Below are 24,198 nucleotides of genomic sequence, written 5' to 3' on the forward strand. Positions count from 1 at the left end.
ATATAAAAACAAGCATGCAGGTAGGCACTTTACTCTAGAAATAAGGCATTAGGAACTGGAGTGGAACATCACGAGCTAGCAAACCAGTCTAGGCAGCTTCACAAAGGAAATGACAGAGACAGATGCATCAAAGTAGACCGTGGTTATCAGGAGAGGTTCAACTAGGACAGAGATGCTGGTCGAAGACCCAGACCACAGCAGCATGTAGCAACAGGGCTTCGCTGATGTTGATTTCTCCGAAGGGCGGAAATCACATCAAGCCCACGTCGGCGCGAGCATGCTTTGCAGGAAAAGCAAACGGAGGGTCCATTTCATTGCAACATGCAGCAAGCCACCGATTCCCAAGGTAGGTAACACACTGCTTCTGTACGTCCTACATGCCAGGGTGCTTCTCCCCAGGCACCCCAACGTACATCCCTCTAGTCACGTACCATTGAAAAGAGAGAGTGGAACCACGTGATCAAAGTACATATGGGATTTTAGTGAAATGGAATTTGAAATGAGAAAAAATTACTTTGAATTTTACAAAGTAATTGCCATGTCTTCTTTCAGAGAACTGCGGATGGGTGAATTTATACATTGACTCACTGAAAATGTTAAGATCCCTTTGGGTTTTAAGGATGAAATTTCACTTGATCATAAATGTGAGTGTGGGATCTCATTGTAAGTGAATTTCCAAAGGCAACATTCTTATCCCCGGGGGATAATTTTCAACATTTTGCAAAATCTTTATGCCGGCATTAAAGGGGCTGTTTCTGAGAACAGAAGCTGTGTTAATTTTATAGCAATCAACCCAGAAAAGGGAAAAAACCATGGAGAGAAAGAGCAGTATGTACCTGGCAGAACGGTCAACCATGCAGAGTGAAAGGATATCCCAATAGAATTACCCGCCAAGCACGTATACTCCCCAGCATCCTCAAAAGTTACATTCCGGATATAGAGAACCTCAATCTCTTTGTCCGTGGTATTAACACCGGCGGCCTAGAAAACAGGGAGGCAAGAGAAAAGGCTAGACAACACAGGGATGACCGTGGAGGGGGCCGTGGAACCATGAGGCATTGCACCAGGGGGCTCCGGCAGGTGCTGGCCAGCAGAAGATTCCGATCGCAGCCCATCCACAAAGCCCACAACCGAGAGACACTGAGCGACACTGAGCAGCTCGCCGCCACAGGCCCGTCACCACACCGGCTTCACCACCTAGACATGCATGCAATCAGACGCATGGAAAAATCAACCCACAGAGATCCCTTCTCTTGGCCTTTGTGTTGCTTTGGATTGAGGGATGGTTTTCCAAAAGCATGAACACCCCAAAAGTCCCAGCTGGGTTCTGGTCCTGTTGGCTGCAGACTCCCACCTTGAGGAAGGGATGGTGCGGTCTTAAATTTATTGCAGTAGGGAGCAAAACCCTGGAGACGCACCCAAGTGGACACCTGGCACGTCCTTCCAGCCCTGGGGGCACTAATCAGGGTGGGCTATTGTGTCTGATTTTCACGTGTCACCACTTTGACTCACGTTGGGTAAAAAAAAAAAAAAAAAAAAAAACAGAAGAAAGTACAATCTTGGTAGCAAAGACACTGCAGGGTTTTTTTTTTCCTTCAATATAGACATTTGAGTGTGAGTTGTGACAAACCGAGAAGGGCAGCGGCTGCCTTCAACAGCGTCCACACCCATGAGGTGGATTATGCTCCCAATTGGGACAGCAAGGTCAAGGACAGGGTCTCCTAAGCACCCATTACGGGTAACCAAGGGAGTGATATTCTGTTGGAAAAATTATTGCGTGCCAACACTTCTCTACCAATTTGGGGCAGAAGGAGGTAGGAATTCTGCTGATACGCCAATGTCCCAAATTCAACAGGCATGCCTGCGTGTGTTTAAAATGCTGACGGTGGACAGTCATGATGGGGAATGTGCAGCCCGGACAAGACAAGCCAGAAGGAACGACTTCAAATCTGGGTTGGGGGAGGGGGTGGAGGGCGGTCTTTAGAAGAGAGGAGAGCAAGCACTTTGAGCATCGTGGGCATTTTTCCATGGCTGCTGGCATCCTACCAGCTGCATCACCGAAGAAAGATGATTATGAATATACCAAGGCCACAGAGTCATCCTAGAAGCTGCCTGCAGTTTCCCAAAGCACCAAGTCTTTTCAGCTTCTACATCCAGACTTCTTTTAAAAACAAAAAACAAAAAACAAAAAAAAAACACAAAACATTGTTACCTTGCTGTTTTGGCAGGACAGTGAGCCAGGCGGACTGGTTGGCCTGCCCTATATAATTGGAGACCTTACATATATACTCCCCAGCATCCGCCTCCGTCACATTGAACAGAGCCAGCACTTCTGCATTGGAACTATTAATCCCCGAGTGCTGGAACAGACACAGGAGAACAATATAACGGCCAACCAGGAAGGACTTTGTGCTGTCTATGGTCCCACCACCAATACACCACCAAAACAACTCGCACAGAAAACAACTTCCATGAGGTCTAAGCGGCTGCCTTAACGAGCTGAGTCGTGGGCTTCGACTGTGGAGAGGGAGGGAGGGACGTGCGATCAAGACCAAGCAGAACCGACCCGCGGCTCCCCGGGCTGCTCAGCTTCTTCCAGCTCTTTTGATCACTGGGATTCTCAGCTGGGGAGAGTAGCTCACCGGTTGAGAGTTCTGAGTGGGGCTACCTATGGTTCTACGGGAAGACTGTCCTTTTCTAAGGACAATCTCTTTGAGCACCTACATGCAGGAGACGTGGTAGGTGGTGGCTAAGAAAAGGCTGTAGACTTAGCTGCCGCCTGCCATCACCGCCCTGGAGCACAAGACAGACCTAAACATTAAAGAGGCTGATGCTGGTTTCACTGGGGACTTTCAAGGAGCCAAATGCGAAAGGCAAGGAGAAAGTTTCCTTGTTCAACATTTCACTGGTGCAAAACCATTTTCTAAAGTTGACTGTCGGGGCAACTGGGTGGCTCAGTGGGTTAAAGCCTCTACCTTCGGCTCAGGTCATGATTCCAGGGTCCTGGGATCGAGCCCCACAGCGGGCTCTCTGCTCAGCAGGAAGCCTGCTTCTCCCTCTCTCTCTCTCTCTCTCTCTCTCTGCCTGCCTCTCTGCCTACTTGTGATCTCTGTCTGTCAAGTAAATAAATAAAATCTTTAAAAAAATAAAAATAAAAATAAAGTTTATTGTCTAAGCCGCAGGTGAACGAGCTTCCAAGGCTAAAAGCCCTCTTCTGAAAATAAAACGTGAATTGCTTTGGACAGATGGCTATGCCAATTCGATCCTCATGTCATACTAAGAGACGGAGACATCAGCATCACGGTAAGTGCTGGTACCTCGCCTCGAGTTTACAGAGCTCTCTCAACGCACACCATCCCGTGGACTCTGCTAGAGGCAGCGGGGCATTGCGACCCCCACTTTTATGGACATGCAGCTAAGCCTCAATGCCCCGTCGGAGATCTTGGGGCTGATAAATAGCTGAATTATTCCAGCTCCCACTCGAATAGCCCTTCCTCCCCACCCCACCCTGCCCCCAGTTCCCTTCTGCAATTTTACTAGCGAGTCTAATAATCTGCTAATCCCCTAACACACTCTCCCCTGGCTGGTCAAATGGGAGACTGGTCCTCTCCCAGATCCAACAGGAAATCGGAGAAACTGCCCCCGACGTCCACGACGGAGACCCCCGCGGGTCCCTTGAGATCCAGAAAGTCCTCACCTTCAGCACCTTGAGGTAAGGCAGCCCATCGGGCCCGTATTTGCTGCCATTCTTTTCTACGTGTTTGATCCACTGAATGTGGGGCTGCGCGTCGCTGTACACTTTGCAGACGAACTCGACGTCACCTCCCACCACGGTGGAGGCGTTGGCCGGCAGTCCAGCTTGGAGGATGGGCCGGTGTGGCGATCGCTCTGGGGAGCAGGGAGGGAGACGAATAAATAAGTTGTGTTGTCCAGAAGGTAGATGTTCGTGAACACAAGCCTAAGAGGCCTCAAGTCTGCTGGCTGACTCCTTTGAAATATCACCGCGGCCCAATGTATAACAAAACCGACTTCAAAGGAGACTGCTAGAGCGCGACCCTTGTAAAAAGAATACTTACTTAGAAAACACACAGAAGATCTTCTGATATGTCAAGATATGGGTTGTCTGTGGCCGCTCACCAAACAAGGGGAAAGGTTTTACTTTGACAATGGGAAAAAACAGCAGGGGGACGGGGACCTCTTCACTTGTCCCCCTTGGGATAATAGTGGAGACTCACTTTGACCCTAAGATTAAGGTCACGGGCAAGGGACAAGCCCAAGGTCACCTAGAACACCAAAATGGCTCCTGGACTCAGTGTCTCCCAAAACATCACTAAGGTGCTCTGAGAAGACCTCCGTTTCTTGTTTGGAAAGAGAAACCAAAAGCACGAATTCAAGGTGATAAACAGACTGGATGAACAATGGGTTTCATCTCTTGACTGTGGACTTCACCCCTTTTAGTCCCCATTCACCCCTTCATTTTCTTGATATATACTGAGTGTTACCGTCTGCTCAATGCTAGGTGCACAAGGAGACGTTCCTCATTCAGATGTGGCACCAAAAGAAACACAGACAGACCCCAGTCCCCCAATCCTGGTGACGTTCTAGGCCACGTTTAAGGAAGCCCCACAGAGGGCATGGTAGCCATCACTTCCCACCCTCACATGCCTTGCCGAAGCAAAAAGTTCTGCAAAAGTCCTTCTCCGGTTTCAAGGGGATCTCTAGAGAAATCCTGTAGTTCAAAGTCCATGAGAAACTGCACACAAGTGTCCCTAAGAAACTGGTAACCGAGCAGCCCACTGCGTGATCCCGTCCACAAAAGCTCTAGAATCACAAGCCGACGGCCAGCTTCCTACAAGGCAGTTTGGTCAAGGGCGGCACATACCCAATCGCCCGTCCAGCCGTCCACACACACATTGTCCCACCCCACCTTACCTGCACGTAAGCCTCTTACCTTACCTGCAAGCCAGCCTACCTGTCTCCCCGCACTGCAGAGGCCTCTGCCTTTCACCCCCGGCTTAAGAAATGGCCGCGGGAAGGAAGAGATCCCAGCCAACCCAACACACCAAAGATGCCTCCACCCTGTACCTGAGTGTCCCCGTGTGCTGGACTGGAAACAGCAAATTACAATGATAGATATTGAAACCCTTCTATATTTGGGCCTTAAAATAGTATTTGGTGGAATTTGTTGGACACAAACCAAACCACATGTAAATTGATTTTACTGCACAAGCCTGTTGGTCTTTAAAAACTTTTTTTAAAAAGGAAAAGAAAAGAAAGAAATGCTAGTGGGTTACTCTTAGCACATTTCATTCCAGTATCTCCCATCACTTCAGAGACATCTACACTTTCAGATTAAAAAGATAAGGATTTCAGAGCCTCCAAAAAAGTCATTCATTTGCGGGACATTACCCTGGAGGCTGAACAAAGAACCCAGAAAGCCTACTTTTGTGGGCAGAAAATCTCAAAGCTATGATATTTTCACGACCATGGATGACCAGAAACATGACCGGAAGCCTCACCCTTTGGCGGACATGCCATCTCTGCAATGGGCCACGGCAAGCCTCCCGGTCATGTGGCACCAGGCTTGGAGCCAGCAGGGGCAAGGTTGGTTTAATCCCAGCGAGCCCCAGCCACAAGAGGAGAACAGAGTCAAGTGTATACACACACACACACACACACACACACACACTCTGTCCTCACCAGGCCTCCTCCCATGACGCCTCGTGAGAGGGGAATCTGTCCTCTGGGCTAGACACTGCCAGACAAGCTCACAAAACCCCCTCCTTCACACATACCTCATATTGAGGTAGTTTGCCCTTTCCCGCAGAGAAGTGCATTTTAGGTACCCTTTCGTTCCCTGGCTCAGTTTTCCAGTTTTGTGTGCCCGTGTTTGTGTGTTTCGAGATAAATATTTACAATGGACCTAAATATTTATTCTTAGAAACAAAGGCCCTATAAAACCTTAAATGTCATAAGCCAGATCAACTGAATTTCAAACCAAGTTCTCCTTCTTAAACATACTTGTTTCCAATAAATCGTTTCACAAGCAAACACTGTGCTTGTAATACCAAATAACGATGTCCTGGGAACAATGAGTGCTTTCATAAGGCCGGCATCTCTGGCCTGCGCCAGCCTTCAGCAGGGAATGCAGTCCCTGGGACAGCACTGGCAGGGCCCACGCAGAGCCGCAGCCTTGTTCACTTGTGGTCAGCGCGCTGCCTTGTTCCACTTACTAAGTTATTCCATTGCTATCCGGACTATTTCCACCGGGGGGGGCGGGGGGCGGGGTCCTTGCAATGGTTTAATGTTATTGCGTTTGCAAATTACAGGGCACCCAAAGTTGCCGCTTGCAGTCCTGAATGTATCCTTTCACATTTTCTCACCTTCTACAAAATAACCTCTCAAGCAGCCCGGCTTCCCTCCGCCCTTTCTCACTTTTGGTACAGAAACTGCAAGTCGGGATCGCTCTGTAATCGAAACCTTACACCGTCTTCCAAAACTTATTACAGCTGCCTTCGGTATAAAATGAAACCTTAGAGAATGTTATTTAAAATGTTTTTAAAAAGTCAGTAGGCCTCATGTTTCGTTTCTCCACATCAGGCTTTGATTTCCTTTGCAACCTTATTCTCTGCCCTTAAACAAGTCTGAGACCAGGCCCCAAACATCTTGGAAGAGGTCCCAGGATGCCAGGATCTGCAGAGGGCTGTGCCTCTTCTCAAAACCTTCAGCGATCACTCTTTTTCTGGTGTCTGTTAGACCCCAAAGAGCAGTGATCAGCAGCAAGGGGATGACAGAAGTTCCAGCTTCTGAAACACGGCGGGGGGTGGGGGGGAGAGCAGGGTGCGGGCAGTAGCTCCTGCAGAGAGGGGACTTCCATGGCCAGCGCCCCGGAACAGGGCAGTGATGGTGGGCACAAAAACCATCCCCCCACAAAGGTTAACATGCTCTCCCCAGAACCTCACAAGGCCCCGGGCACAGCAAACCCCTCAGGTTTCCAACGCCTGGGGCAACAGGCTGATACGAAAAGAAGAAGTCAATGAATTCTCTCTGGGTTGCACACTAACACTCAGAGCTGGTCCATCTCTCTATGGGATAACAAAAAATGACAGCCTCTACCAGGAAGGTTTGACGGTTTTAGGCAAGGTTCTCTTACTGCGTGTTTAACTCTCAGATCTTACAGAAAACAGACTTTTCTCTTTCCAGGGGCAGTGACATAAATAGAAGGAAAAACAGAAAGGCTGATGAGGAGCTCAACCCCTGCGTCCTTCCTGGGATTTTTAAAAGATACATCCTGAGTGCAGCGGGTGGCACGTGGACAGGGTGCGGACCCGAACCCGGTCGTGCACCTTTAAAGGAGCGGCTCTCGGGCCCCTGTGCGAATTCCAGCTTGAGACAGAAGGGAACGAAGCCCAGGGTGTGCGGCTGCTGCCGGTGGGGCAGTTGGCTGCCCGGCTGGAATGAGGCTCCGCCAAACCGATGCGTAGTAAACACAGACTGAAGTGCTTTAAAAAATACGTTCTCTCCCCCGTGGGTTCACTCGCTCTCACTCCCTTTGGTCAGGAGCTCCAAGCCAGTCCATGCTCCCCAAGTGGAAGGCCCAGCTGCTCCGAGTCTGAATTTCGAGACTGACCCTCTCGGGTCCTGCTCTGACACTGGGGGCCACAACCAGAAAAAGCAGGCGGAAAACAGCCTGCTTCGTTCCAAGAGGTAATTATTGAGAAAGAGAAAATACCTGAGTGACAAAGAATAAATCTTTGTTAATTGACCACTGAAACTTTATAACATGCCAGTCCTCCTCTGGACATAATAATATGCTTGGCTCATAAGAGATCTACAACTTCAGTTCTGACATAGCAAAGGCCATAAAAAATGTCCACAGAGCAGACAGGCCTCATGCCTACAGGCTCAGTAAACACGCATCCCGGGGATCAGAAGGAGACCAGGTTCTTAAATTACACCTATAAATTAATCAAGCCCAGAGTTGCAGGTTTCCCAGCACACACTAGTCTCCTGAGTATTTCTCCCCCAAAAGTTCAGCAGCGCTTGTCACAAAGAACCATTTCAAATCTGTTCTCTGGGCAGCAAAACACCCAGAGACTCGAATCACGCCAAGTGGCCAGTATTGATCTGGAAACAGCAGGTCTCCTGCTCTGGGGCACCCATTCACGTAAGGAGCATAGAGAACCTTGCCTGCTCTGTCCTTAAATTGAAATCAAAATTTAATTACCCTTCCTCTAAAATGGTAGTTTCTTAGCAACTCCAAGGTGCTGAATAGGGAAAGAACGTTCTACGCGATTTGGAGGACAAGTGAAAACAATGGAGAATTCTTTCTCTAAAGCCTAACCTCGAATGATTTTCTAAAGAGCAGGTAGTAGTTGCTTTTGCTGCATAAAAGAACGCACTAACCCAGTTAGCAAGAGGCGATCAAAGCCCTCTGAAGTCCGAGGAGCCCAATAACCTGCCAGAGACCTCGCGCTAATTACAATTAGTAGAACGAGTTCATTGCCTTGTCAAGCCTCTACCTGACACACTCCACACACACGAGAGAGATCGAGTTGGGCTCTGAGTTTTGTTTTCCCTATGTTTTCTCCAGCCTCTAGGGATGGGCACAAAAGAAGGTCAGAACTAAAAAGGGTTCGTAGGACTGATCTCTTTTATTAAGAGTCTGAGTACCAAGACCGGGCATTCCGACTTGTCATCTTCTAGAAGAGACGGAGTGGCCTGGGGTATTGAGCACCTGGAATAAATTTAAAAAAAGGAAAAATGCCTTTTTGTAGAAGGTCACTGGTGTGTTGCTCTGCCTCTCTGTCCCGAGCTAAGCTGAGCCTCATTGTCCCCCTGCCTGAACATCTGATCCTGAAAGCCTTGCAGAACTGGGCAGGGTGGGGGTCCAGCTTCCTCTAAAACATACACAATTTTCCTACAGAGAGAGCAAAAATGTCTGCAGACCAGGCCTGTCTGGGGAGAGCCACAGTGTCTTCCCTCCAGCGTCAAAGACCCTCAGTGACTTAGGGAGGCTGCACCATGTGAAATGCTAGAAGCAAAACACCACTAATTCCTTTGTGCTTGCTCGATGAGGTGGAGAACGAGGCGAAGTGCTGGCCGTGGTCAGGTGGCCTGGGAAGACCAAAACAGGTGGAGGCAAAGTGCCTTCCCTAATTAATGTCATCGACTGTATTATGTGGCTGGGGGCTGAGTGGCTTCTACCAGCTGGGTGTCAATTTAGGTCTTCTTGGGCAAATTACCAGAGCAGAGCTGTGTGTTATTCACACCCCCAAATGTTTACGATAACCTGAGCTCTGTGCCTTTAAAAGTTAAACCAGAACTGAAGACTCTTAGGTGACCACGAAGTTACGTCCAAGAGAGGGTCAAAAAGGCCTGTCCTCTGGTTAAAGAGAGACGTGGCTTCGGGACGAAGCAAAGTTCTGGGCATAGATGGTGGTGATCGTTGCAGAACCGTGTAAATGTCTATTTCATGCCACTAAACTGCACATTCGAAATTGACCAAAATGGGACATTCTGTTATACATGCTTTGCCACCTTTTTCTTTTTTTTTTTTTAAAGGAGACATGGCAAAGGTGACTCTATCTCAGAGCGAACAAGATCTATTTCTAGGGTCACGGAAAACCTGCCTTCTCAATTAGTTAAGTGTATTTACCTTGCCCAGTTTACTGAGAGCTTTTCTCTGTTCTGACACAAAGACTCCGCACAGGGGCCCTCCCTGTCTTGTGCTTGGTTTTCACGCTGATGTAAAACTCAGACGTCAGTCTCCACGCGCTCGCTCCAGTGGTGCTGGGGTAAACACAGCTGAGAGCGGTCACGCTGGGAGCCATGTCCCAGAGCCTCAGCACCCCGCTACTTGCCACAGGGGGTGCGACATCTCTCAGGAATGTAAGATTATCAGCTGGTGTCTGCATAGCTGGGTTCCCTCCATGGGAAGAACATGCTGGAGATGTTTTTCCAAAGTCCCAGAATGAAACATACCTTCCTGCTGAACTCCAGATCAGAATGACTTCTCTCAAATGACCTGCAGAGAAGCTAAAAATCACATCACTGGGGAGTCCCCAGAGACGGCAGTACTCAAAACGGAGCTCTTTAGGTTGGAGATGTTTCACTGACATCAGTGAGCCCTGCTCTAGAAATCCAGCCCAGAAAAAGAGTCGCCCAGGCAGCCAACTACAGTGTGCACAAAGCTTGCCTCTTTTGAAACTGCCTAAACACCCACCCAGAGGGAAATGATTAAATAAGCTGAGATCCAGAAGAGCATAGGGGTCACGAATAAGAAGGAAATAGACAACAGGTACCGATGTGGGAAGAGGTCTACGAAAATAATGTTCACAGGTTAATCAACTTCCACCATGGAAAGGCCTTCGCCCTAGAGGAAGTCTAGAAAAATCGACCATGCCAAAAATCTTCGATGCTGTATTTTGCTCCTGGGGTGATTCAAGCAGAAGGAAAAGCTTTCAGCCCATCTGAGCAAACAAGAAATGCCTCCCTTTGGTGCAAACAACACGAGAAGTTAAATGATAAAACCTCATTTGTTTTCTTAGAGGCAAACTCAGAACTGAACACAGAACTGCTTCTCGATACCCCTTGCTGTCAGCATCGCCTACAGAGAAGAGTCCCGAGAGTCACCCAGCTCACAAGAGGCCCCATTTCTCACTGTCTGAGCCGGCTGGGAAGCCTCAAGCCAGCCTGCAGACCAGCGCCACCCTCCCCCTGCAACACCGCCGAACATTCACTGATGGTTTCACACCCAGAGTGGTTTTATTTCTATTGGCCAAATGCGAAATGCAAAGGACGTCAGCCCCAGTCCTGAGTGCACACTGAACCCAATAAAATGAGGACTTTCTTGGGGTGCCTGTGTGGCTCAGTCAGTTACGTGTCTGCCTTTGGCTCGGGTTATGATCCCAGGGTCCTGGGGTCAAGCCCCGTGTTGGGCACCTTGCTCAGCAGGAGAGTCTGCTTCTCTCACTCCTCCTGCTCACGCTCTCTTTCTCTCTCTTACTCTCTCTCACTCTTTCAAATAAATAAAAGGGACTTTCTTTGTCAAAGAAAGTGCCACAGCCAAATGATCCTTCTAGAATAATATCCAACACCTGTCTTGCGAAATACCACTTTCCAGCTGACGTGACGGGAAACAGGTCCGGCACATAGTCAGATCTGTTAATTTGTATACTCCTTTGTGATGGAAAGGATTCCCAGAGGAATCCTCGTGAGAGAACCCTCTGAGGGGGAGGCTCTGGGAGAAAGAAAGAAAAAGTTGTTCTATCAAGATCCAGAAATCTCCATCCCTATCTATCATCATCTCACTGTGGCAGCTTTGGGGTCTTCTGTGCTGTGATGTGAGAAGTCCGACAGGATCTCTCAGTCAACTGGGTGCTACCCCCATTCTAAGGGCGGCATCACCCACAAAGGCATAAAGGCTCTGGTGAAGGTATCATTTGAAACGGGAAGAAAGCTCACAGCATTTCTGTATTGATGTTTTGATGACAGCTGACCTAATACTTCCCAACCAAGATCTTCTGGTTATAAAGGGGACTGACATCGGGCAACTCTGAAAAGCAGTCGCTTCAGAATTTGCCATGTTAAGAACCACAAACTCCAAATATAAAGTCCCAGGTCAGGGATGCCTGGGTGGCTCAGTAGGTGAAGCGCTTGCCTTTGGTTCAGGCCATGATTCCGTGGTCCTGGGACCAAGGCCCATGTCGGGTTCCCTGCTCGGTGTGGAGTCTGCTTCTCCCTCTCCCTCTGCCCCTCCCCCTCCCCCTGCTCATGTGCACTCTCTCTCTCTCTCTCTCTTGCTCTCTCAAATAAATAAATAAAAATCTTTAAAAAAGAAAAGAAAGTCATGCATTAAACTGCTTTTCCTCTATTTTTCCAGTTCAGCAAGCACTGACGGAGCCGTTATGAAGTTCTAGCCCATTCCTGGGCACTGCGATTGCCAGCAGTGCACTTAGATCCTCATGCCAAGACCACTCGCCCGCGCTCGGACAGCAGCAGCTTTCTCCCCACCCCCTGCCCCGACCTATCCCACCACCAGGTGTGGGGAAGAGACCGTCTTCGTACAAAAAGCCGCAAGACCGTAACTCATCTTTGACACTTCTACATCCTCTTTGCCCACACCATAGACTCAATGCCAAAGATGAGACAAGAGATCAGGTATTAGCCTAGCCTTCTCCCCAGCCACCTCGGCCAGGACCCCTGCCAGAATCGAAAGCAATCAATAAGGCTTCCTTCCTCAGCTGTGGGGCAGAGGGCAACTGATGGCTTGCAGAGAACACGGCAAGAACGCTGACGCTGCGAAGTCCTAACGTGCCCCATCCACACTGGCCTGTGCCTGCTCCAGCCTCAGGAGCCAGCACACGAGAGACCACCTGCCCACGGACCTGAAGGAGGGTCTTCTGGCTGGTCCTGGTCCTGCAGGAGAGCACCAATTTATGGCTCAGTACCTTTGGGGTGCCGGGGCTACCTACTGACTGGCTTTCACCCCCTGGAATCCCTGTTGTGAAACAGGTATAAAAATCCGCTCTGCAATAACCCAAAGCTCATTTAAACAGTAGCTCAAAGGGAAGTTTTGAAATCTCTGTCCTGGAGGAAAGAGGACAGGCCACTCCTTTACCCAGGGTTGTGCCGAGTGCACGTGGATCAACCTGGCCATCCAAGAAGAGCTGGGGGACCACCTCATTTGAGTAACTAAGCCTCAAGCACATGGTGCTATTATTTAGAAGCACCGACTCCCACCACCTCACCTCTCCCTGCATCCGGACAACGGGACAAGGTCACTGCCCCCCGCTTTACAGACGAGGGACTTGAGGCTCAGAGGTTCCGCGCCTTCCAAGGCCACAGCACTGCCCAAGCTGGAAATGGAACGTGAACCCCCCCACCACGTAATTCCCACACGAACCTCGAGTCGCTTCCAGAAGGCGTGGAGTCCCATGAGGGCGGACACAGTAGATCGGTTGGGAAGAAAATGGGGAAATGGCTCCAGGAGCCACAGCAGAGAGCAGCAGCAGGACTTCGCGTCCTACTCCACCCTGCCCACGCTCCAGGATCCTACGGTAACTACACAAGCCTACTTACGAAGGCACTGGCTGTGACCTATGACCGAGCGTGGCACCCCAACCCGCTGTCAACAAGGGACTTCCTATCTCCCCCCGGGCAGGATTTCACCACCGCAGAGCTGGCACGTGGGACCCTCATCAGGGGAAACACACCGAGTCTTAAACCCAGACCAAGAAAAGGAAAGAATTAGCTGGCAGCAAGAAGATGAAGATGGAAAATCAGAGGAGGCCTGGCCAGGAAGCTTCTAGGTCAAGATGACTCCAGTTTAGACCTGCCAGGGGCTCTGTGAGGCTGAGGCTGGTGGACGCCAGGAACATGCACAGGACAGCCACTGCTGCACGGGAGAGTCCAGCGTTCAAGGCGTTAAAATCTGTGGACGCACGGTTTCCTGTAGTTCAACGTTACCTACTACAACAGCCACCCCTCATCAGACAGAGAAACAAAAGATTTGTCTAGAAGCCCCAGGAGGATAGACATGAGGACAGAGAGGGCTCTTCCCTGAGGAGAACGATCAGGAACGATCCCAATTTTTGACAGTTTCAGTAAGAAACCAACCAGTTAATTAATGAGGCCACCACTTCTTCATTTACCTAAATAAATAGTACTTTTTTCCAAGTCCCCCTTCTGCTCAGGGACCACACTGGAGGCTTTGTCTTCCCGGGACAGAGGCTACCCCAGGCAGTAAACAATTTACGCAATTTCTCCTTCTCCCACTGGGGATGGGTGCCAGGTGTCAACCCCGCAGCCAGGCTTATCGGTCCGTCAGTGCTGGAATAAAAAAGACGCTTCGTTCCTCCTGAACACACACCGGAGGGGGCGGGGGGTGAGCACCAGGACAGATTCCTTCGTGCTTTCGGGCTCCGACCCATCATGTCCGGAGCCCACTTAGAGGAGATTTATGTCAAGGACTCGTCGACAGCACCCCTGCGCTCTGCCGCTGAGCAAGTCAGGGCTGGTGAGGAGCCTGAGCGACCCCCACCCAGCCAGAGGCATATGTGCCCGCTGACTGGCTCCCAACCACTGAGACCCCGTCTGGCGCCTACACCTCTTGTCCTGGGGGAAGACAAATCTCTAGAAAGTCAGATCGATAGAGGACAAGGCATGGCCGGCCCAGTAAATTCAGAGGCACTCCTTCCAACCTCCCCTGCACCCTGCCCTGCAAATACCCACCACCAGGTGAAAAGCTCAAACCTTATATCATGGTCTCTGGGATTCCCGAATTGGGACACCCAAAGGGAGAAAAAGCTCATAAATCAAAGCCAAAGGGTCTCTGCGAGTGAGGAGGACAAACTGGTCCATTAAACACTTTCTCTCTCTTTCTCTCCCTCTCTCTCTCTCACTTTGTTGTTTGGAACACAGGGTGGGGGTTTTCAGAGTTTTGCAGCGGTCCCTGCTGCTCCACACCACGGGACACCTAAAACCGAGACCTACATGTGCAGTGCTGGACAGAGCATTAATCGTGGTTTCCAGAACATCCAGATGGAGCCCCGGGCTCTGGAGGTTTTTTAAGTCCTTGGCAAATAAATCCCTTACCAGCCCCCAACACCCAAACCTGATGTTCCTCAACTATCAGTGTGTGAGGGGTGAGGGTGGAGGCCAGCCTCAGGAACCCGAGGCTCGAAAACACGCCACGATCCTCTTCTGTGACTGGGTCGGTCCTGGGACGGCCCTGACAACTGGATTAACCGAAGGGGTAAACCCAGCAGGACGTGAATGGCAGCCCCTGGCCCTTTCCATTGGTCCCATTATGGCATTCAGTTTATTTAATAAAACTTCTGATGGAGTCTAATAAAAGCTATTAAAAATGCCTTCTAGGGGCACCTGGGTAGCTCAGTAGGTCAAGCATTTGCCTTTGGGTCAGGTAATGACCCTGGGGACCTGGGATCGAACCCGGCATCAGGCTCCCCACTCAATCTGCTTCTCCCTCTCCCTCTATTCTCTCTCATGTCCTCCCTCTCTCTCTCAACTAAATATAATCTTTTAAAAATATATATAAAAACAAATAAAATGCCTTCTAACTCTCCAGAGAGTCCAGGTTTGAAGGGAGAAAACCAGCATTTGGGGCGCTGGGTGGCTCAGTGGGTTAAAGCCTCTGCCTTCAGCTCAGGTCATGATCCTGGGGTCCTGGGATCGAGCCCCATATCAGGCTCTTCGCTCAGCAGGGAGCCTGCTTCCTCCTCTCTCTCTGCCTGCCTTTCTGCCTACTTGTGATCTTTGTCTGTCAAATAAATAAATAAAATCTTTAAAAAAAAAAAAAAAAGAAAAGAAAAGAAAACCAGCATTTATTGCTGGCCACCTGATGCCAATTTGGTGTTTTGGGTTTTTGTTTTTGTTTTTTTTAATCTGTTAACCCAAACAGATTCCTCATAACAACTGTAGTGGGTTGAACTGTAGCCCCCCACCACCACCAAAAAAAGGTAAGTCCATGTTCTCACCCTTGGAACCTATGCATGTGACTCTATTTGGAAATGAGGTCGTTCTAATTAAGGATCTTGAGATGAGACCATCCTGGATGGAGGGCACACCCTCCATCCAGTGACACATTTCCCTGTAGGAGACACACAGAGGGAGATCTGAGACACAGAGAGGAAAGCCGTGGGATGTCAGAGGCTGAGACGGAAGTGACATGTCCACAAGCCGAGGACGGCCAGCAGCAGCTGGGGAGAAAAGCGTGAACCAGACGCCCCGTCAGAGTCTGCAGAAGGAACCAACCCCGCTGACACCCTGACTTCAAACATCTGGCTTCTAGAACGGAGACAGAATCAACCTCCGTTGTCTTAACCCATCCCAGTTTGCCCTCACTTGTCACAGCAGCCCTTAGGAGACAGACCCCACCATCATAGGAATGAGCTAAATACCAACATTCCAACTCCCCCAGTGAGGCCAGAAGGGCTCAGGAAAGGCGAAGGGACTTGTGGCCATTCGCTCGGGAAACCCAAGGTCACGGGATGTGTCCCAGGTTGTGGCTTCGTGGTGGCAGAACCATCAGAACCCAGGGCTTTGGCCTCATTTCACCGATGAACAAGGGCCAAGACTCGCCACCTCCCAAAGCCAGCCCTCTGAGGGGAGCCTGGTTTAGGAGAGTCACAATTACTGGGACGTGGAGCTTCGCGCTAATTTTCCCTCGCCAGTAAATGGCTGAAAAGTAATGGTGTCAATTTTAATGAGGATCAAGCGAGGCTCCTAAAAGGGCTGCCGTACACCAGAGCATTTCCCTCGCACACAACAATGGCTGGCTGTTTAATTCCAGAACACAAGAATGTCACTTAAATTACACGGCTTTTACATTAAAGTGCTTATGGGAATGCCTTCCCAAGGAAGAATTTCAATAAAAAGATCTTGCCCATTTTGATGCTTCGCAGTATCTGAACCCCAAACCTATGTATCATAGCAACAAAAATAAACTCTCGAGGAACTTGAGCAAGGACAGGACTTCACTTTCACGGGGGAAGTCTCCGATGTTCTGGGAGATGCAGTTGTAGCTGGGAAGCCTGTTATCACGGGGCGGTGTATTACGCTCGGACTGTGGGCCACCAGAAAATCGGTGTTCAAGCCTGAATCCACTGCTGCCACTTGCTGAGATGTTCAGAACGCCCGCCTGCCAACCCCGTAAGTCTGCATGAGACTCTCGAGCCGACTCAATTCTTATTTTATTAGTGCTTCTCAAAGCAATTACCGGGGTTTTGAGCAAAGATGACAGTATTTCACACCTCCATCTTTCCTGAAAATGTCTTATACTCCACTGACTTTTGGCTTCTATTTATAAAGAAGGTTCAAGGCTTGGAAAATTACCAGGGGCTGAGCTTTAATGGCTATTCCCAACCAGCATTGTGTCATTATTGGCCCACGCCTGGCTGGGCAACCTCCCAAATTTGTGACATAATCAGGCCTTTCTCTGCATTACTCCATACGCTCTATGCTCCCTCTACATTACACCACTGAATCATACGCTCTTTTCAACAAGACTGATTGCCAGGGGATTAACATTAGACAGCACAATTCCATTATTCAGCAGCCCAATTCAAATCCAGCCCTACACGGTAAGAGAGACGGCAGAGGGCTTCACAGAGATGAGCTGCCAGAAAGCTCAAAGGAGAGGTGGGGTGAGGGGCTTTGAATGTTTTACATAACAACTCAACCCAAAATCTGCTAGGAGCTGAGGTGGCCCAGCTGACTCCAGATTCCTGGATGGATCCCCAGCCAATCCCAGCGAGCCACCGTGCAAAGCCAGAATCCCTGGGGACAGCTACATGATTATCTTATTCACACAATCAATTACTTTGTTTCAAAATTAAGTATTGAAGAATTTCTAGCCCCAAATCTTTCTTTCCTTAAATAGAAACGCTCTCATGTCAAATTCAGGTGATGTGAGGCCCAATGTGAACCCATGTTGTGTGCTTAATCAACCTATTTATGGCCCATCAATGCCAAAATAAATGTTCACCATTCTCTTCTCGTGTTTGTGTTACTTCTTTCGGTTTGATCTGTAAAATATCTGTGCGTAGTGATTCCCACTAAGAAACTTTCCCCGATATCCTTGTGAGCAAAGAAACTCAGTCTTTTAGGAATGTCCATGGGATCTACATTATGTAAAAGCTACCAAATTTGGCATTGTTATAACGAAGATAAAGCATCACAAATACTTTTTTCACTGCATTTTAACACATGCTCAGAAATAAATACTACCCCATGCTTTTGAAAACTGATCTTCTTATGGATTTAATTTAAGGCAACTTGATAAAAAATCAAAATGGTTTTGTTCAATTTGCAGTTAGTCTCAAACTTCAATTAACCAAAATCTATGTAATTTGGTTAATCAAGATTTGGAAGGTGTTTGCATGGTTCTTTGGGCAATTCAAATCACTATGGAGCCTCTCTTCAGAGAGTTTATAGCTTCTTGAAGGAGAAGAAATGTCCACACATAAAATAATACTAGGGACACATGCGCAGGAAAAATGGAGGAAAGCCGCTGTTCATAGACATGAAGGGTAGGCATGGTCTGTGGAGTTACACAGGGTCACCTTAAGGCAAAATCCATCGGGGAGAGCCTGGAGTTGAGTCCCTTAGCTGAAGCTGGCAATCCGCAAGAGAAGGGTGAACTGGTTAGCTGACCCTCAGCCAGAACTCAAGGTCAGGCGGTGAGCCTGCGAGTCCAGGTAGACGACAAGACAGAAAAAAGATGGATCGTACAAAGGATCCAAAGATCTTAGGCCACCGTCCCTGCTGCAGAGAGACCCAACCTCGGCATCTCCAATCCTCCCACGGGACAGAGAAACCCTCTTTCCTTATCAGTTACAACACAACCCATCACAACAGGCAAGATGGGAAAAAATCTGAGTTCCAGCACATCAGGCTACTTCATCTTAAGATATTTAATTAAAATGCCCTATCTATCTGAGCACTTAGATATTTAGAAGCCCATATATACAGTTCCCTTTCCACAGAAGGAATCATTTCTAGGAACAAACGCTGAGTCTACAATCTCGAATGACTTTCACTTGGGCGCCTTGACCCTGACCTGCCCCAGCCAGGTAGCAGCTCAGTCATACTGATACCTTTTCCTTTACTCTTTCGCAGGCAATTCAATACACAATACACAATACACAATACACAATACACAATACAGTACAATACAATACAATACAATAGCCCTTCTTTTGATTGTGCTTCCTCTCTTTTAAGAGCAAAGGTCTATGGGCTCCTGGGTGGCTCAGTCAGTTAAACATCCGACTCTTGATTTCAGCTCAGGTCACGATCTCATGGTCGCGGGATCGAGCCCCATGTCGGGCTCCACGCTCAGTGTGGAGTCTGCTCAAGATTCTCCCTCTCCCTCTCCCTCTGCCCCTCCCCACCCCCTGCACTTGCTCTTGTTCTCCCTCTAAAACAAATAAAGAAATCTTTAAAAGTTCTCTTAGAGCATATCTGTGCCCCTTCCCTGAACACACTAACATTCTCCAGAATGTTATTTTCATTCTCTATGTTCATCCATTTTCAGCTTCCAGAATGTCAGCACCTTTCACACTATGCGCATTTTCCACAAGATGCGAGGGAACCAAGAGGATCACACAAAATACATAAAGCATGGCTCCTTGGGAAACAGAACACTGTCAACTGACAAAAGAATCCTTCTCTAACGACAGCGTGTGTTGAGGAAGAAGGAAATGGACCAACTCTCCTTAAACCATGGGAAAGAAACAAGACTCACTTTCACGATGTCACAGGAGTCAAGCTGGCGTACAGCCGCCCCTTTGGGAGAAGCAAACTCACCAACAACATCGAGGTGGTACGTGTGATTGATGGAGCCATACTCATTCTCTACCACACAGGTGTAATTTCCTTTGTCAGACGGGACCACACTCTCCATAATAAGGCTCCAGTGCTGGTTTCGCACCTGAAAAGATCAAAGTAAAGGTGCTTATTTAACATGCTTAGCACAGAATACTAGATACTTTGCTTTCTTGATCTAAAAAGCAGTTGGGGGAGACAAGAAAAGTAGAGAAATATCCCCTGAATTTTACATTTCCCTCATACAAAGGATTCAGAATAGAGACAAGCGAAAACAATATTGTCATCAAGGTGAATGTCTCACAAGGGGATACAGACACGTTCAGATATGCAAGTGTGCGGACTGGATCTCTCGCTGTCATGGTTTGACGGTTCCTCCAGGAGCTGCCAAATGGCCAGGGGAGCCTGCCCTTTAGCGTGCGACCCTACCAGTGCCCCAGAGCAGAGAGGCTGAAAGGTTGCTCATCCACTAGGAACCTTCAGGCCCCAGGGCACCCATGGACCACTTAGGGCCAGCTCCAATGAGCACTTACGGTATGCCAGTCACTGATCTGAGCACTCCATCCGGCCTTAGCTAAGGTGAATCTCTCAAGAAGCCCACAAGCTATATTCTGTATTGTTCTGGAACCTTCCAGTTTCTTTTCCCACGGCCCTCAGAGGCTGTCTGGAAGCCTCCAGAAGTTTCAACTGGGAACACAGGTCTGCCCCTCCCATCTCTGGCAGTGGTCGAATAGATGCTACATATTCCTGTGAGACACACTCAGAATTCCAAATATGGGAGCAATGAATCCTCAGGAAACCTAAGCTGCATATCCGTCTGCTCACAGGCTCCTTGAGACTTTTTCAAAGATAAGCAGCACATGTGACAATAAGGTATTGGGACTGCCACCCCCAGTTCTGTCAACACGCAAACAAGCTAGACTCTGACATTCCCACCTTGCTTTTAAAATATTTCCACCGACTCAAACTTTCAAGCAAGCATGACTTTTCCTCACTAAGACCAAAATGCAGATCTTCTCTTGCAGGCGCAAGGCTCTACCCTTTCTCTCCAAATCCAAATCATGCTGTAAAAGTATTTTGGACAAGGCACTCTAAAGACATGGCGAGGAGAAAATAAAAAAAAATAAATTAAAAGCCTGGGCCCTACCGGTCTTAACTATGATTTCGGGAATTTCAATTGACCTTCTGAATGATTCCCTGAGCACTGCAAGTGTTTTCTGCCTTAATCACATAAAAACCGATAATACCAGCCGAGCCTCTGTGAGCACACGAGTGAGTCAAGGAACTAGAGAATAAAGAAACTCATCTCATGAACCCTCCATTATAAAAACGGGAGGGCAGAGCAGCTGTCCACTTCGAAAAGCAGCACCCACAGAGGTAAGAGGTTATCGGAGCCCATTACCCCCAACGTATGTCGTGTCACAGGCTGAGTGTGAGCCGCTGTCACAGACAGCAGTGACCGATGCTAGCTCAAAAATGAGAGCACTGCTCGTCACGCACAGTCCCATGAAGGATCCCGGGGGTAAGGATCCCGGGGGTAAGGGCTGGACTCTTCTTCACCAAGGACGATCAGGGAAGGGAGAGTGAGTTCTGGGCAGACAGGCCCTTTGCTCAGGCTGCTGTCCTCTCACTGCTCCCCTCCACAACCCTGGACTGCTTCCACCTCCTGTCACGGAGCTGATGAGAGAACACTCATTCTCAGTGTCACAGGCAAAGAGTCTGGTGGTAAAATGAACCTGAAGGCATCAGACCCCAGTGGAGAGAGTGTGTCCCCTCCACTGGTAACCAAGACCTCCCTCCTGCTCTTGGCTGGGCTGGAGGCTTCTAGGAGAACCCAAGCAAGAGGGGAGGTCTCCTATCAGGAGGGATAAGCCTTCAGTGCAATGTGTAGAGGGAACACCAAGAAGAAGCGGTTGCTAATTCTCTACTGAAATCCTGGCCCCCCGGGGTGTCACCGTGGAGCCATGTGTTGTAGAGCATGGGCGACTCAGAGACCAACTCCTTCAGATGGGCCCACGCAGAGACCCTCCCTCTCCCCAAGCTCTCGGCGGTATCAGAAATGGGACTTTCCTGGGCTCTGAAGGACTAATCACACAGAGGGTGACTTGGGGATGAAGCCACAGGGCCTAACGTCACCAAGCCACGTAATCCAGCATTCAGCCCTGCTGTAAATATTCAGTTCTTTGAGCCCCTGCTCAAATGTCATGCCCATAAGCCCTTAATCATGACTAGTGCCTGTCTCTGGACCTCGTCCAAACTGTCAATGTCTTTCTTGCGCCTGGATCCAGATTTGGCACATGGTACATTCCAAACGGAGCTGAACCTGAACTGCACAGGGAGGGCATCGTCTGCCTCTGCCCAAGACATTAAATCTTGGCATGGGCAGCCCGGCATACCACTGCCGTGTTTAACCCCGGGGCATATGGTCAGACCCGGGCTCTCATCGGGGCAATGGCATTCCACGTAAAACCCCTCGTCGACAGCGTGTGCTCCCCGAAATGTTTCCTTCCTAGAGATGCACTACAAATATTAATAAGTTAACATTTATAAAATGCTTTCACAATGAGAAACCCACTTACCAAACAAGGTGCTTCTGCCCTTCCCGAGACCTTGGTACTCAGTCAATACTGCCCCATGCCGTGCTGTTAATATTTATTTTCTTACACCACTGCTCCAGTATTTGATTCCTTGACATACCACCAATCCCAAATTTTATGAGCTGTGGCACTTTCCAAACGGACGCCCTTAGAAGCTGCCAACAGTGGGAACGTTTGACACTCTCCTAGGGGATATCCTACCATTAATTAGTGGTTGCTTAATGACAAGCTAAGAGAGGACAAACAGTGACTCTATCAAGATGAGGGGGCAAAGACACAAAGACTTTTGTGTTTCTTTTCTAAGCACTCCTCTACCATACCCCGATTCAGGGTCAACCTAAAGACACTGCCCTTCCCACAAAAATGTCAGATGTCCTCTTTGTGGGTTGTTTTTTTTTTTATATTCCTCATCTTTTTCGTGCTATCATTCTTCTGCCAGTTAGAGCGAATGCACATCTTTGCTTTCACAGAAGAGGGAATGTAAATACCCAATAAACATATGAAAAGATACTTAACCTCATTAACAATCAGGGAAATGCAAATTAAAACAATAATGAGACCCTGTTATTCACCTGCTGATTAACAAAAATTAGGAAGAGCCACGTCACTGAGTACTTAGCGAGGGTGGAGGGCAAGAGAGGCTCAAACTGAGAACAGGAACATAGAGAGAAGCCTTTCTGTACAATAATTTGGCAGGGCCTATTAAAATCAGCAATCCATTTTTTTTTTCTTTTTACCTAGTTAATTCCACCGCTAGCAATGAGACCTACACAGAAAACAGCAGGATGACTTCAAGGCACATGAACAAGAAAGACTGAGGTTTCCAGCACCGTTTGTAACGGCAAAAATCAATCCACTGGGGATAAAATCATTACTAAAATATACTTTGTCCTATATGAACTAACAGATGGTTAATTCATTCCAACAAAATAACACACAGTCATTAAAAAGAAAGAGGTATTCTTACGTTCAGACCTGGTAAGATACTATGAATAGTTACTGATAAATGGGGGGGGAGTAGGTGAGATAAAAATATTTATATTCAGGATTCCGTTGTACAGAAATACAAACGCGCGCACGCACACACACACACACACACACACAGCCCTGCAGGTGCCTATGGCATCACCCTGAATCTGTAAGCACGACTGTATAAACATAACTAAAATCAGAACAAAACTGTACTAAATTGTTAGCAGTCCACTATATATAATTAGGTACTGGGGTTATGCATGTTGCTGACTTTTTTCTCATTTTCACTTTTCAAATTTAACCCGAAATCACAGACATGGCACCCAAAAACTGAAGTAAAACCTACTCCCCCTGCCTCCCCCTTCAGCGGGAGCGGCTCTGTGGCAAAACCACGGGGACTGTAAGCCTCTGGCAGACTGAGCGACAGGGCCGGGGAGAACAGAAATCCTGCACCAGCAGACACACGCATCACCCTTTCTCCTCATTCCTGCCTGTGGCCAAATCTTTGCGGAATTCATCATGATTTTTTCATCTGCCAAGGAACAGAATTAGAGAGCACGAGGCTTCAAAACTATGTTCACTGAAGACTTGTAAAAATAACATTTCAATACTGAAACAAAGCAGGTTGAAGTTAATGGCCTGGACTCTTTTACTCTTACTACAAAAAAGGTGGATTCCACAAACATTCCACACCCCTGGTCACAAAGACCAAAGGTGGCCCAGACAGGTTTTCTCAGAATTCCTCTGCTACCTTAGTCTTCCGAGAGGCATGTGGAAACCCTCAGCTATCTTCAGGTGACAACTGGGAATGCAGATTTCGTTTGTTAGGATACCAGAACACCCAGGGGAAAGGGGAAAGGCCAAAGACCCCGGCTGTCACCTGGATGTTTGGTTTCCACATTGCAGAAAGAAAAAAAAAAAAAATTCTGGACATTTCCAAACACCTAGGTGTTCGATAACAAGCAGAATAAACATCCAGAAGCTGGATGGAAAGTTTTGCTCGATGCCAAGGCAATGAATACTGTGTCCGTGTGATGGCAAATACCCCAGCACTTCCTTCCACCCGTGTCAGGCCTAGTTTATGGACAAAGGCAGCAACCCCATCGAACCCTGGCCTTCATAAAGGCAGCCCGTGACCTACAACACGCCATAACCCAGCTGCCACTGGGACACACAGAGCCTTACAATCCCATTCCAGACCCCACTTTCCAGCAGGTTCCTGGGGTCTCTAAGCCAGACCCCTGGAGGTGTGCACAAAGAGAGCGCACCCTTGTCGAGG

At 48.5% G+C, this 24,198-nt stretch overlaps 1 protein-coding gene across 6 annotated transcripts in view; it reads right to left on the minus strand.

Moving 5' to 3' along the window:
- The window catches only part of FGFR2 (fibroblast growth factor receptor 2), a 103,241-nt gene that overhangs the window by 33,412 nt on the left and 45,631 nt on the right, over window positions 1–24,198 (minus strand). For 3 of the 6 annotated variants that reach the window (XM_059398717.1, XM_059398718.1, XM_059398715.1), the window contains 3 exons: window positions 19,333–19,456; window positions 3,698–3,888; window positions 2,213–2,360 (listed from right to left, as the gene is read on the minus strand). In XM_059398717.1, the coding sequence (XP_059254700.1) occupies window positions 2,213–2,360; window positions 3,698–3,888; window positions 19,333–19,456 (463 nt within the window). Of the gene's footprint in view, window positions 1–836; window positions 982–2,212; window positions 2,361–3,697; window positions 3,889–19,332; window positions 19,457–24,198 lie in introns of all 6 variants that reach the window. The other 3 variants (XM_059398719.1, XM_059398720.1, XM_059398716.1) reach the window with 1 other exon arrangement.

The sequence above is a fragment of the Mustela nigripes genome, chromosome 4 (genome assembly GCF_022355385.1).
Source record: "Mustela nigripes isolate SB6536 chromosome 4, MUSNIG.SB6536, whole genome shotgun sequence".
Lineage (NCBI taxonomy): Eukaryota > Metazoa > Chordata > Mammalia > Carnivora > Mustelidae > Mustela > Mustela nigripes.